Source organism: Schistocerca gregaria, chromosome 5 (genome assembly GCF_023897955.1).
Source record: "Schistocerca gregaria isolate iqSchGreg1 chromosome 5, iqSchGreg1.2, whole genome shotgun sequence".
In the NCBI taxonomy this organism is placed as follows: domain Eukaryota; kingdom Metazoa; phylum Arthropoda; class Insecta; order Orthoptera; family Acrididae; genus Schistocerca; species Schistocerca gregaria.
The window spans coordinates 332221766-332236931 of NC_064924.1; the positions used below are offsets into that span (position 1 = coordinate 332221766).

The 15166-nt window shown below is 38.0% G+C and overlaps 1 protein-coding gene across 3 annotated transcripts in view; it reads left to right on the forward strand.

The window, feature by feature from the left end:
• LOC126272199 (proton-coupled folate transporter-like) overlaps positions 1-15166 on the forward strand; it is a 236990-nt gene that overhangs the window by 107696 nt on the left and 114128 nt on the right. The window contains exon 6 of one of the 3 annotated variants that reach the window (XM_049974878.1): positions 134-290. The exons of the other annotated variants lie outside the window; for them this stretch is intronic. Coding sequence (XP_049830835.1) covers positions 134-290 — 157 coding nt within the window. The remainder of the gene's footprint in view (positions 1-133; positions 291-15166) is intronic. 3 annotated transcript variants of the gene reach the window in all.

Sequence of the window (15166 nt, forward strand, 5' to 3'; positions counted from 1 at the left end):
AGAAAGTAATTAATTTTAAAGGATTCATCATTTTTCAATTAAGATCCAAACTACAGCATGAAAATTTGAAGTTTTGATAGTTTTGTGCTATTTTTATTCTTGTTAACACTTAGAATCTTAATGTTTTTTACAGGGAGGATGAATTCATTGTTTGGCATATGTGAAGCATTTGCACCATTTATCTACGGACCAATGTTTGCTGCTGTTTATGCCAGTACTCTTAATACAATGGCTGGAGCATTCCTTTTGTTTTCATCTGCCCTTACAGCTCCAGCAATAGTATTTTTTGGGTATGTATAAAAGCTAATGTTTATTTGGGTTTAATATGAAATTTTATTAAGTTGGATTGCTTAGTTTCCAGCAGATCTAACTTGTCACCTGAAATATGTGAATAATGGAGGGAGGAAGAGGGATAAAACAGATGTAGTGGGATGTTATGCGCAATATTTACTGCACAGTTTCACTTCTAACATCTTTCTCTAAAGTCTTTCAAAATAATAATGTACCATGCAGATGCAGAGGATACATGGTCATGATAGACATGGTGTGGGCACATATGGGGAATATTCAACTAGAAGAATATGTTTTTCAAGGACAATAAGGAACTTGAAACTTCCTGGTGGATTCAAACTGTGTGTCAGACTGAAACTCGAACTTGGACCCTTGCCTTTCACTGGCAAGTGCTCTACAGACTCAGCTACACACAATTCCTCTCCAGTTTCCCTTGTGGTATAAAAACTGATAGTTGCTGCTACAGTTCTTATTCCAATCAAGATCAAATTGCATTCTTTTTATCTGCCATCATATGATGCTCTGGACAGAGAAATACTGTTTGATCTTCTAAAGAACCTCACCTGCCCATTACTTATGTGGATTCCCTTCTTCTCTTCTTTAATGTATGGCTATTATGACAGGTTTCAACTGGAGGCTCTCCACTGTGTCCTGATCTTAGCATCTTCCTCCATCTGTTTATAAGTTCATCCTCTCATATCTTCTCATAATCATTCTAATCCCTTTCCTAGCTTTTCCTATCATTCCTGCCACTTTTTCCCTCTGAAATTCTTGTTGTAGACAGTTCTTACATAGTATATCACCCAGATAATATTTTTTGCTTCTCGTGATCACTTCCAGTAATCCTCTTTCTTCACATATTTTCCTATTCTGAAGTCTATCAGTCCACTTCACTTTAAGCATTCTTCTCCATAGCCATATTTTAAAACTTTATAAATACCTTTCTTCTTCCTTTTTAACTGCCCATGAATCACTGCTGCTCACCTCTACACTGCTCACATAACATTTAGCAAATATTTTCCTCAGCTCCATTAGAATTCTTCACGTTGTTAGTAACTGCTTCACCTTTTCAAACGCTCTTTTTGCCTCCTTATTTCTGCAGTACACCTTCCGTTCCACATCATTAAACTTCTCAGGCACAGAAAGGATTTTACTTGCTCTATATTTTTCAATCTAAGAATATGTTAAGTGGTGTTTGCTTCTTGCATATTCTCATCACTTTTGTATTTCCTATATTTCTCACCCTCCCCCCATGAACCATGGACCTTGCTGTTGGTGGAGAGGCTTGCGTGCCTCAGCGATACAGATAGCCATACCGTAGGTGCAACCACAATGGAGGGGTATCTGTTGAGAGGCCAGACAAACGTGTGGTTCCTGAAGAGGGGCAGCAGCCTTTTGAGTAGTTGCAGGGGAAACAGTCCGGATGATTCAATGATCTGGCCTTGTAACACTAGCCAAAACGGCCTTGCTGTGCTGGTACTGCGAACAGCTGAAAGCAAGGGGAAACTACAAGCATAATTTTTTCCCTAGGGCATGCAACTTTACTGTATGGTTAAATGATGGTGGCGTCCTCTTGGGTAAAATATTCTAGAGGTAAAATAGTCCCCCCTTCGGATCTCCGGGTGGGGACTACCCAGGAGTATGCTGTTATCAGGAGAAAGAAAACTGGCGTTATACAGATCGCAGTGTGAAATGTCAGATCTCTTAATCGGGCAGGTAGGTTAGAAAATTTAAAAAGGGAAATGGATAGGTTGAAGTTAGATATAGTGGGAATTTGTGAAGTTTGGTGGCAGGAGGAACAAGACTTCTGGGCAAGTGAATACAGGGTTATAAATACAAAATCAAATAGGGGTAATGCAGGAGTAGGTTTAATAATTAACAGGAAAATAGGAATGCGGGTAAGCTACTACAAATAGTATAGTGAACGAATTATTGTGGCCAAGATAGATACAAAGGCCACGCCTACTACAGTAGTACAAGTTTATATGCCAACTAGCTCCACAGATGATGAAGAGATTGATAAAATGTATGATGAGATAAAAGAAATTATTCAGATAGTGAAGGGAGACGAAAATTTTATAGTCATGGGTGACTGGAATTCAATAGTAGGAAAAGGGAGAGAAGGAAACGTAGTAGGTGAATATGGATTGGGGGGAAGAAATGAAAAAGGAAGCTGTCTGGTAGAATTTTCCACAGAGCATAACTTAATCATAGCGAACACTTTGTTCAAGAATCATAAAAGGAGGTTGTATACATGGAAGAAGCCTAGTGATACTGACAGGTTTCAGATAGATTATATAATGGTAAGACAGAGATTCAGGAACCAGGTTTTAAATTGTAAGACATTTCCAGGGGCAGATGTGGACCCTGACCACAATCTATTGGTTATGACCTGTAGATTGAAACTGAAGAAACTGCAAAAAGGTGGGAATTTTAGGAGATGGGACCTGGATAAACTGAAAGAACCACAGGTTGTAGAGAGCTTCAGGAAGAGCATTAGGGAACGATTGACAAGAATGGGGGACATAAATACAGTAGAAGAAGAATGGGTAGCTTTGAGAGATGAAATAGTGAAGGCAATAGTGGATCAAGTAGGTAAAAAGATGAGGACTAGTAGAAATCCTTGGGTAACAGAAGAAATATTGAATTTAACTGCTGAAAGGAGAAAATATAAAAATGCAGTAAATGAAGAGGGCAAAAAGGAATACAAACATCTCAAAAACGAGATCGACAGGAAGTGCAAAATGGCTAAGTGGGGACGGCTGGAGAACAAATGTAAGGATGTAGAGGCACATATCACTAGGGGTAAATTAGATACTGCCGACAGGAAAATTAAAGAGACCTTTGGAGAAAAGAGAGCCACTTGTATGAATATCAAGAGCTCAGATGGAAACCCAGTTCTAAGCAAATAAGGGAAAGCAGAAAGGTGGAAGGAGTATATAGAGGGTCTATACAAGGGGCGATGTACTTGAGAAGAATATCATGCAAATGGAAGAGGATGTAGATGAACATGAAATGGGAGATAGTATACTGCGTGAAGAGTTTGACAGAGCACTGAAAGACCTAAGTGGAAACAAGGCCCCAGGAGTAGACAACATTCCATTAGAACTGCTGACAGCCTTGAGAGAGCCAGGCCTAACAAAACTCTTCCATCTAGTGAGCAATATGTATGAGACATGTGAAATACCCTCAGACTTCAAGTAGAATATAATAGTTCCAATTCCAAAGAAAGCAGGTATTGAAAGATGTGAAAATTACCGAACTATCAGTTTAATAAGTCACAGCTGCAAAATACTAACACGAATTCTTTATAGGCGAATGGAAAAAATGGTAGAAGCTGACCTCAGGGAAGATCAGTTTGGATTCCGTAGAAATGTTGGAACACGTGAGGCAATACTGACCTATGGCTTATCTTAGAAAATAGATTAAGGAAAGGCAAACCTATGTTTCTAGCATTTGAAGACATAGGGAAAGATTTTGACAATGTTGGATGGAATATTCTCTTTCAAATTCTGAAGCTGGCAGGCGTAAAATACAGGGAGCAAAAGGCTATGTACAATTTGTACAGAAACCAGATGGCAGTTATAAGAGTCTAGAGGCATGAAAGGGAAGCAGTGGTTGGGAAGGGAGTGAGACAGGGTTGTAGCCTACCCCTGGTGTTATTCAATTTGTATATTGAGCAAGCAGTAAAGGAAACAAAAGAAAAATTCAGAGTAGGTATTAAAATCCATGGAGAAGAAATAAAAACTTTGAGGTTTGCTGATGACATTGTAATTCTGTCAGAGACAGCAAAGGACCTGGAGGAGTAGCTCAACAGAATGGACAGTGTCTTGAAGGGAGGATATAAGATGAACATCTACAAGAGCAAAATGAGAATAATGGAATGTAGTCGAATTAAATCTGGTGATCCTGCGGGAATTAGATTAGGAAGTAAGACACTTATAGTAGTAAAAGAGTTTTGCTATTTGGGAAGCATAATAACTGATGATGGTTGAAGTAGAGAGGGTACAAAATGTAGACTGGCAATGGCAAGGAAAGCTTTTCTGAAGAAGAGAAATTTGTTGACTTCAAGTATAGAGTTAAGTGTCAGGAAGTCGTTTCTGTAAGTATTTGTATGGAGTGTAGCCATGTATGGAAATGAAACATGGACGATAAATAGTTTGGACAAGAAGAGAATAGAACCTTTCAAAATGTGGTGCTACAGAAGAATGCTGAAGATTAGATGGGTAGATCGCATAACTAATGAAGATGTATTGAATAGCGTTGGAGAGAAGAGAAATTTGTGGCACAACTTGACTAGAAGAAGAGTTTGGTTGGTAGGGCATATTCTGAGGCATCATGGGATCACCAATTTATCATTGGAGGGCAGTGTGGAGGGTAAAAGTCATAGAGGGAGACCAAGAGATGAATACACTAAACAGATTCAAAAGGATGTAGGGTGCAGTAGGTACTGGGAGAAGAACAGGATAGAGGAGCAGGATAGAGTAGCATGAAGAGTTGCAGCAAACCATTCTCTGGACTGAAGACCACAACAACAGCAACATATTTCTCATCCTTCAGTACTCCTTACTACTTCTTACTATACCCCTCAACATCTTTTGTAGCTCTTCTTATGATTCTGCTTGCACTAATTGATCATCTGTGAATTTTATAGCCATTATCCTTTCTCCTCTAGTTACAATTCCCCTTGCATCTTCCATGGCCTTACCTATCAGTTCTTCCCCACTTATGTTGAATATTCCTTGCTTTAGACTCCTTCAGTCCTCATCTCTTCTGTTTCCTCAGTCCTTACTTCAAATGTCACTTCTTGTCTTTTATACATCTACTTTATTACTCTTCTATCATTTCAGTATATACTAACACCTTCCAAAATTAACAGAAGTATATTCCTGTTTTTTATTCTATTTCCACTCAAAAAGATTCACATTAACACTGAATGAAGTATGGAACAATACAAAGTCTCATAACTACAGAACACATACATATAAGTCTCATCAGTGAGCATACAGTAAGTAAACATAAATGAGGCTGAGATTCTGACACATCAAGCTCATGTTTGTTTGTATGGTTTTTTGGTGTGTGATTCTGATATGATTAAATAAAATCAAGCTTATATTGAGCTATTGTGTACATGGCACAGCACTTGCTGCACCCACTGCTTATTCAGGTTGTGAGATGGCCTCTCTAGGCAATACATGGATGCACTTGTATCATGTGCTGTTTGATTACACTAGCTCATATTATAGAGTTACTACACAGCTGACTTAGTCAGAAGCCTCTGTCTCATTGATAAAAGAACTATACCCTTATTTCTTCATTTATATCCCCCTTCCTCTAAACATTCTCACACATCCTATAGCATCTCTTGTTCCATTACGTTTCTGAACATGAACTTGTCTTCCCCCATATTTTACTAATTTTCCTTTCCATTCTCCTTAGTATGATTCCTTAGAGCATTTTAAAAATAAAACGAATTGTCCTATAGTCTTTGTATTCTTTTACGTTCAATTTTTTAAGTGAAGGTATGAGAATGAACTTAAACAGCTCTTGATGCAAAATTTCTGTGACATAAGCTCTGTTTACTACCTCTGTCATCTGGCTACTGAAATTCAACCTAAGACTTTCAGTGCTTCCGATGGTATTGTATCACAGCCTAGTGATTTCTTATCTTGAAACTCCTAAATCATGTTTTTTTTCCCAGTATCTTTGGTATGTTGATCTCCTTCAATCTGTTCCCCTTCATTTTTCAAAACCAATCTAATGTTATCCATCTGTGAGTCGTATGACTCTTCCACATAATCCACCCAAACTTTCTTCTCCTCTTCTATACACAGTGCCTTTTCCCATGATTATTTAACTTTCAGTGTTTACTTATTTCTTTTATATGTCTTTGAGTCAAGGCCTCAATGTTCTGTACATTTCTTCCAATTTTCCTTTTTTCCTCATTCTTCTCTTACTTCGTATTGTTGCCTCATCCAATCCTCCCTTGCCTGATCAGTTAACTTCCTTATTTCATTGTTCAGTTTTCTGCTCTGTCTTCTGCCTTCTTCCAAATTGTCATTTTTCCATATCCTGTGCCCATCTATTTTATCAAACATGCTTCCTGTTATCAATTCTTTCTGATTTCTTTTTCTATTCACATTTCCAGTATCTATCTCTAATACTTCCAATACCAAATTTTTAACAATTTTCGCTTTTCAGTGACATTTGCACTTTGCTTTACATGCTCCAATTTATTTTTGATTAAGTCACTGTACTCTTTCTTAAAGTTTTCATAATTGAGTTTCTCACCATCCCATTTCTTTATCTGTTGCTTTTTATTAATATCCTTTGATATGGTCTGTATCATCATTTGCAGCTGGAAAGTTTTTTTCCTATTTTAATGCCATTTTTGAATCTCTACTGTTTGATTAAAGCACACTCTGTTTGATATCTAGTGAAATCAGCTGGGACTTTCCATGTATGTAATCTTCATTGATGGTGCTAGACTCAAGTATTAGCAATCTAGTGACCAAATCATTCACATAGGACTATCATGTTTTCTCCAAAACCATAACCTCCAACTACATTTTTTCTTCTTCCCTATTCCCATTTTCTTCACAGAATTCCTCAGTCTGCTTGTATATATTGTCAATTTTCTCTTTGTTTCCATCTGATGTTTCCATATACACTGGAATAATGAATAATCAATGTATCCACAGGGTTACTCTTTAACTTCACTTGTAACTTTCTGTCACTAACTGGAATAGCCCTCACAATGTTCTTGTCTAGATGACTCCTGTATATTACTCCAACTCTATTTTCCCCAGATTTTGGTCCTATTTGAATTACGTTGTACTGCCAGATTCAAATTCTCCTTCTCCTTCTCACTGAGCATTGCTAAACTTAAAAGACTGATATTCTGTCTCTCCATTTCTTTCTCCATGTTTTCTAATTTTCCTTTCTTATTCATCATCTTCATATTCTATGCAGCACTCATCAATAGAGATTTTTCTCTTTTTCTCCTCTTATCTTGATATAATTCAGTGTATAGTTTTTATGGGTAAGTGCCCACCCAGAGATTCAATAGAGGGCTTATTTTGGAGTATTTCTTCTCAGGATCAATCTTACTTGAGAGTACAGTCCAGTGGGTTTGGGGATACTATATGAGTCATTAACATGGTGGTCTCCCTTGCCTTCCATATTTTGTGCCATTGACTTTGTCAGGTTTATCCATCTTTATGAGTGATTTCTCATTCTAAGGACAAGAGAGTGCCCTGCCTTCTACCTGCTCATCAACTCTCCTAGGAGGCTGTTGACACTTGGCAGAAGGGGTTTCCTTATCCTGGGAGATATTCAGCCCATGAGTCATTAGCCACTTGTGAGGCAAGAGTTGCTCCATTCTCTACTATTTGTAGGTGACACTACAATTTTCCTTTCATCAAGTCTAGGACAAAATGGCTTTCCATAGACCCTCCAGTACCTTCAGAAAAGTGGACTCTCAACTTAATGTAATAGGTTATGAGACACAGTTACTATCTGTACCAAGGGGTGAGTGACTGGGAGAGGTCACCTCCCTTGCAAATTCAAGACAATTGACTTACTTCAGGCTATATCAATAATCTCCCATTCTACTCTCGTGCACTTGCAGATACTGCTCATTAGATAGTGTGCTCTTGTTTACACTTCAGTGACCAGTTTCCAGTCTGGATCCATCTCAAAAACAGAGCAGTGAGTGACAAGAAGTTACAAAAAATAGGTAATACCTAGTCACTTTGGCATTATACATCGATTTGGCTATGTATGGTCACCAAGATGGTGTTCAAGAAATGATGGATCATATCAATAGTGTGATGTATCAGGCCACTATAATCTAGTAATCAGTTTAGAAGATAACTCACTATTTAGGAAATCACAGAAAGCCACTATGCAAGTAGGATGAGGCAAGTGGCTCTGCATCAGTTAGAATGTAGCTTTTCAGCAGAAAATTGATCATAGGAAAAAAGGACAATAAACAGAACAAGAAGGTATATCAGAAAGGTTTACTGAATTCCATTGACAGTCCCACATCTCATACAAAGCAAGGCAAGATCAGCACACCTCCTGTTACTGCCACATAAAAGAATTGCATCTTGGTGGATATGCAAGTTAAGATCCAAGCAGCTGCACTGCATTTTTGTGATATCACCACTTCAGTCACACAAGGTCCAAAATTCCAGGACATCTGCATTAGTGTGAAGATGGCAAAGCTTAGCTTCTTTAGCAATGTAAAAGTATCTGTTCTCGATGTGGGGGCTGGAACCCATTCAGTCTGTGACAAAAGGAATAGCCTCTGGACCAGACCAAATCCATTAGGTCATGCTGTTTTATCTTTGTTGGAGACATTAAAACATAGGCATTAGTTGTTTTATAAAACTTGGTCTGTTGAAAGGTAGCCTGACAGTTAGAGAAAGGCAGTTATGTTTCCTCTTCTGAAATCTTCTGAAAAATATGGCACAGTGGTTGACACTGGACTCACATCTAGAAGAAGCAGGGTTTAAATACCCACTGCCAATCCAGATTTATGTTTTTCATGATTTCCTCATCTTAATTTAAGATAAATCTGAGGATGGTTCCTATGAAAAGCACATGGCTGTTTGCATCTCTCACCTCTTCTAGTCTAAGGTTGTGTGCAGTCTTGAATGACTTCATTGTAAACTAGAAAAGAAATATAATTGTACCTTTTTCCTTGTTGAAGCCTGGTGGGGATCATTATCATTTCAAACAGTTAGTGCAGTTATCACCCTCATCAACAGCAGGTCAAAGATTCCTGAGCAAGTGATCAACCACAACATTGTAGGAATTTTTGCACCCCAAAACTTTGTGTACTGCTTTGACCATGGGTGCAGATATTTTCACTCCTCATTTAATAACATTATCCTACTAGAAAGGAATATTTCCTATGCCAAAATCCATTAGTTGTTTTTCTTTTCTTTAATTTCATGCCAGAAAAAAATAGTTGAAAATCATGTGTGTAAGTTCTGAATTCATAGTTTTCTCGGTCTCATGGCTGCATTTAACATACAAATCCCTTTTGAATTCGATTTCAGTTGAACAGAATAAATAGAATCTTGTGGAATTGGAAAGATATAAAAACAAATCTTCTGGGACTTCCAGCCTTCTCAGTCTTTTTACCAAGCTCTTCTCAATCACTGTCAAGTGGTTACCAAGACATTGCCGTTATATCGCCACACTGCTGGCTGTGACGTCACTGGTGCTCTCTTCCTCACTATTTATGGCATTGTCTTTGTCCCGCATCTGTTGTGCTGGCTTCAACCTCACAATGGTCAAGGCCCCAGCTGTTATCTTTGTTGCTTGTGTTTTCCGTTTTTTTTTTTTTTTATTTCTACTGCTTCTTTTATGATTCTATCCCAAAATCCCTTCAAACTTATAATGAAATATTTTTCAGTGAATATAATTTGGTGTTGATTTTCTAAAGTGTGTTCTGTGATGGCTGATTTTTCAGAATAGCCTCAGCATAAGCACCTCTTGTGTTCCAACCAGCATTGCTCCACAGTGCACACTGTTTGGACAGTGTCATAACAGCTACACTGAAATGATATTTTGTACACTCCACGATGTCATGCAAGGCCAATACACCACCCATTTTGACTTCCTTGTTGAACTAATGAGGCTGAAGTATCACTTTACTGTGCCTTTGTATTCTGACAAATCCAGAACTTGGAAATGCTAGTTGAAAGTTGGTATCACATAAACTGTCTGAGATCTCTTGGGTTGGCTTTGCAGTCATATTTACACAGGAATTACTTCACTTTTTGTTCTGCCACTTCAAAACATACCTTTTTATTTTGATATATATGTTTAAAATATCATGATGTTAAAATAAGTCTGCAATTACTCTGATAGTTTACCATCTGTTTGTTTTTGTGCATTTCAAATCTACTTTTTTCTTAATTTTTCTAGTTCTTTTTAGTGTATTTACATGCAGTAAGCTTCAGTGTTACAGTATGCCACCTTTAGTTCCCTAGATACAGCAAATGCATTATATAAAAATATAATTATATAAAAATATGTATAAATTATAAAATATAACATCATAATATCTTTAGTTAATTTTTTTTAATGATCGTACATCAACTACATTAGACTGAACCAAGTGAAAAACACATGTGAATGTGTCTAGCATAGTATCAAAAACAATAGTAAAGGACTATGATACAGCTTTAGTAAGAGCAGTATGTACATAGATGCATACATATGAATGGATGTACATAGGGTTATACAGTACAGTCTCAAACTTATCAGGCTCTATTAATCTTATGGGAAGGACTGAGTCAATCATATAAAACAATTCCATGCTGTGGTGTGTATTGCATCACTTGCATGGTGTGGGGGATGACTATGTAATAAAAGACATTTAGTTAAGGTAGTTAAAATTTAGTCACTTGCTAGAAAACCTATCTATATAGGGTAAATATATTGTTAATAAAGCAATAAGTTGTACTCATCTGTGTTCCACTTATTTTATCCGACTAGGGAAATTTGTGAGCTGGAATGGGATTCCTGTACATGTAGCATACCATCTTTTACAGTGGTTCCTAACTTGGTGGTGATTCCCCCTGATTGATAAAATAAAATTTTATGAGGAGTACAGAAAAAAGTGTTTGACTGTGTTTTGGTCACAAAACTAAATAATTTTTAATTGATCCTTACTGTTATCATTATTTTGTAGGACTGAAATATTGACTACTTAAGTCATCAATAATTAACATTTTTCCTAATACTAGCATTAATGGATAACATAGCATGATGGAGGTTACAGCTTGTAAACTGAATGTATGAACAACATCTTCTTCACATAGTTCACCCCTTACAAATATATTTTGTACAATGCATCTGTGACATTTAGATTGAGACACATATGTCCCATATGCTTAAAAATCTCATGAAAATGGCTTCTCCAAGCTGTAGGTAGTTCCCGCAATGGACCAGAAATTGTTTCATTATATACTTAGCAACAGATAAATGAAGTGACTGAGAACACACCATAACAGTAACTATGTAATAGCATTTCACTGCTGTAGAGATACTGGTGGGACACAAAGAAATGATAGATTGAAGTTTTCCTGTTTCTGCCAGTTCATAAGTAAGGAGCCCAATAATCAAGTGATTTAACAACAATAAGTATAATGCACACATTTTAACTTTGTTGCACAAGGTGTTGGGAAGCATGTGATGGTAGAGGATGGTGGAGGATGGGTGCAGAGGAATAACATTTTGTAACAGGTGTCTATTCTCACTGTGAATAGTCAGCTTTCTTTTCTAAGAATGTGTCATGAGTAGCACTCATGATGTGTTGCTTCATCATGCTGTAAAATAATAAAGATTGTTAAAAGTAAGCAGTACCAATTGTCTGATTGACTCATTAATTCCTCATTTAACAAGACACCTATAAAAACTATCATTTATCTTTCATCCTTTCAAAAATAAAAGTGTTCAAAGAAAATTCTTTTACATTCTAGATTTAATTTGGCTGTTAACAATGATAACTGGGGGGTGGGGGGGGGGGGGGGGGGGGGCAGTTGGAACCAGCTGACATCTGATTGCAGTTATGGGTAATTGTGTTAGAAAGGTCGAGAATCAATGTTCTAGGAGCTGAAGGTGGTGTACTGAAACTCCTAAGAGGTTGAGACTGTTAACAATGAGTCAGTAGTCAATCTATTATGTAACTATGTACAATCTCTATCATAGAGTAAGCAAAAAGCAAGGAATAAAGAGTGCTGTTGCTACAACATTACTGCCCCACTAGGCAAATGTGATGACAACACACAGAAGTCAATGACAGATGGTGATGATGTGTCACTAAATCAGTCCCCATGGTGGTAGTGGAGCATCACCTCTGAAACATGCAGGGAAAGCACATGCCATACAGAGTGGCTTGTCGCCACTCGTTGTGGAACTGAGTGAATGCTTGTTGAACTTGCAGTTGCAGTTGAGTTTCAGGTCGAGATTGCAGTTACACTGCTGTCACAGAAAGATGAAGCTACCATCCTGAAACAACACCCAGCGGTACATGGTGAAAGATGTACACTAGTTTGAAATGGCTGATGGAGACAGTTGTGGTCTTGCCTTTGATGGAAATATCTAACATCTTCGTATGTCTCTGTAACACATGGTGTGAGCCCCTGTATGGATCTTGTAGAGAAGACTTCACACTGTCTGCACATAGCATTATGTGTGAACAGTTGGCCAAATAATGATTTACATAGCATGGTGGTGTACCATGTGAGGATCATTAATGCAGACAAAAACAAGTGACGGGGTGACACCAGTGACATAGAAAGTCTGGCTGATCTTGTATGACAGGTTGCAGAGAATTGGTGTCAACAAATGAGCACATAAGACATATTATTTCACTGAAAACCAATTCTGCCAATGAAGCACCTATCTTGGGTTTGTAAACATTTCATAGACCAATTAACATGATCAGCAGAGCAGTCGTCCCAAGTTCACTTAAAGCATATGAGAGCAGCTTTGAGCAAGCAGTGCCATTGCTCTATCACACTGTTGCTTGCTGGATGTTAACATGTAGTTTTATGATGGACAAACGCAAAGAAAATTGCAAGCTTGGTGAATAACTCTGATTGAAATTGCTGGCCATGAACTATTGTTACATGCTGTGGACAATCAAATCTTTATAACCATGTGGAGACAAATGAAGAGGCTAATGTCTCTGAATTAGTGTTATCTAATGGTACTACCTCCAGCCTTCAAGTGAAATGATCTGTCATAATCAATAAGTATTGTTGACCGTTTGATGGAGATAATGGATTGATAACATTGGGATGTACGTGCATGGAACATGAGGTGGTGTCAGAGAATTTGCCCACTGGTGCATGTATGTGTGAGACACTTTGATGCATTGGCTTGGCATACATGTGTGCATCCACTCATGACGGTATTTATTGATTGCTGGACAGACAAAGCACTTCAACATCGGACAGAACATCAGATGACCCTCGGGATGAACGAAGTTGTGTAAATTGTCAACGGCTTGCCTGCAACATAGAGCAGGCAGGAAAGCTTGGGATCTTTGTTGCAAGATGTCACAATATAGTTTAAAATCTGTGCCATGGACACTAATGAGCTACAACTGTAGTGCTGAGTTGACGTCATTCAGGAATGTGTGAAGTTCTTGGTCAGTCAATTGTGCCTGGGCAAATGTGTTGTAGTCAGTGGGGCTCAAAACGCTGTTGAATCATGAAAGACAGTCATCTATCACATTGACTATATCATAGTCATGCCTGATGGTGGTAAACTACACCATAAATTCCATATGACTATATTGTCATGGTGAACAGTTCATATTCCACCTCAATTCATATGTTAAAAATTTTTGGTCTGTATAGATGGTGAAATCTCTCACTTCTATCTGGGGCTAGAAATATTTGGTGGATTTGTATATGGCAAGAAGTTCTCAATAGTAAGTATTCCACTTTTGTTGTGATAATGAAAGTTTATGAGAATAAAAGGCCAGCAGTTGCCATGAGCCATCTGTCCATTGTTGTAATACAATACCTATAAGTGCCAGGCTTGAATCAATGGCTATCACTAAGGGTGCATCAAGTGCAGGATGCACTAGAAGTGGAGTGTTTACCTTGCTTTGTTTTGTGGCATCAAAGGCAGAGCTCTTTGCCTCAGTCCACCCCATCAGAGAGTTTCCTTTCATGTTAGAAAGTGCTGCAGTTAATGGTTCTTGTAGCTCTGCTGCCTGTGATAGGTGCCAGTGATATAAATTTAGCATTCTGAGGAACCAATGTAGCTTCTTGACAGTGCTTGGCTTCTGTATTCACAGAACAGCTTCATCCTTGTCTGGTAGGGGATGGAACCCTGCAGAAGATATATGATGAGTAAGAAAATTGGCTTCAGCAGCCGAATATATATTTGTTTGTGATCAAAATGACACCATACAATTCCAACAGTTTGAACACATTTATTAGGTATTGTTGATACTCTTCTTTGCTAGTCAAAAAGATCAAGACATCATCAAAATAGGCAAAGCAGAAGGGTAGGTCTTGTAGTACAGAGTCAATAAATCTTTGTCAGGTTTGGGTTGTGCTGTGTAAACCAAAAGACTTTGCCATGCTGTCAAATAACCCAAATGTTGTAATAATTGCTGTTTTTGGTACAACCTCTTCTGTCACCAGTATCTGAGAATGAGTCTTGGCACAATCAAGCACATTAAAGATCATTGCATCATATAAAGCATGATTATAATATCATAACAATGGAATCAGTAATGGTCTAGTATGGTATTTATATTAAGCAGACCATAATCAGCTCGTGGATGCTATGCTCCACTCTTCATGGGAACTGGGTACGGTGGAGATGACCCTGAACCACTCAGTGGTCAGATAATGCCTTATTTTAACATAGTGCCAAACTTGGCCTTAGCTACTGCCAGGTGATTTGGTTGTAAACATCTAAGCCTGCATGATACTGGATGTCCATCTGTGGTTTTGATAAAATGCACAGTATTAGGCTGCATCTGTTTCAGACCTGCAGTGTCCTAGTCAGAGCAGGAAACTGGCATAATACAATATAGAAGTGTACTAACAGTCCTTTGCTTGCATCAGTTTGGGACATTGTACTGTCATGCTGCAGCAGAACCCTTGTGTAATCAGGCCAGCCACACTGTTCATGGGTCAGGAATTTGCTACATCCAGTATATGCTGTTAGTATGCCTGGAAATCCACACCATCATCTAGCTCTGAGACATTGGTGATGATGAAGTCCCAGATCAATGCACAGTGTATTTCCAACTCCAATTCCATATGCTGAATTACATATGTCAATGTTGTGGAATTGTTAGCGGTTGACAAGCAGAATGTAATCA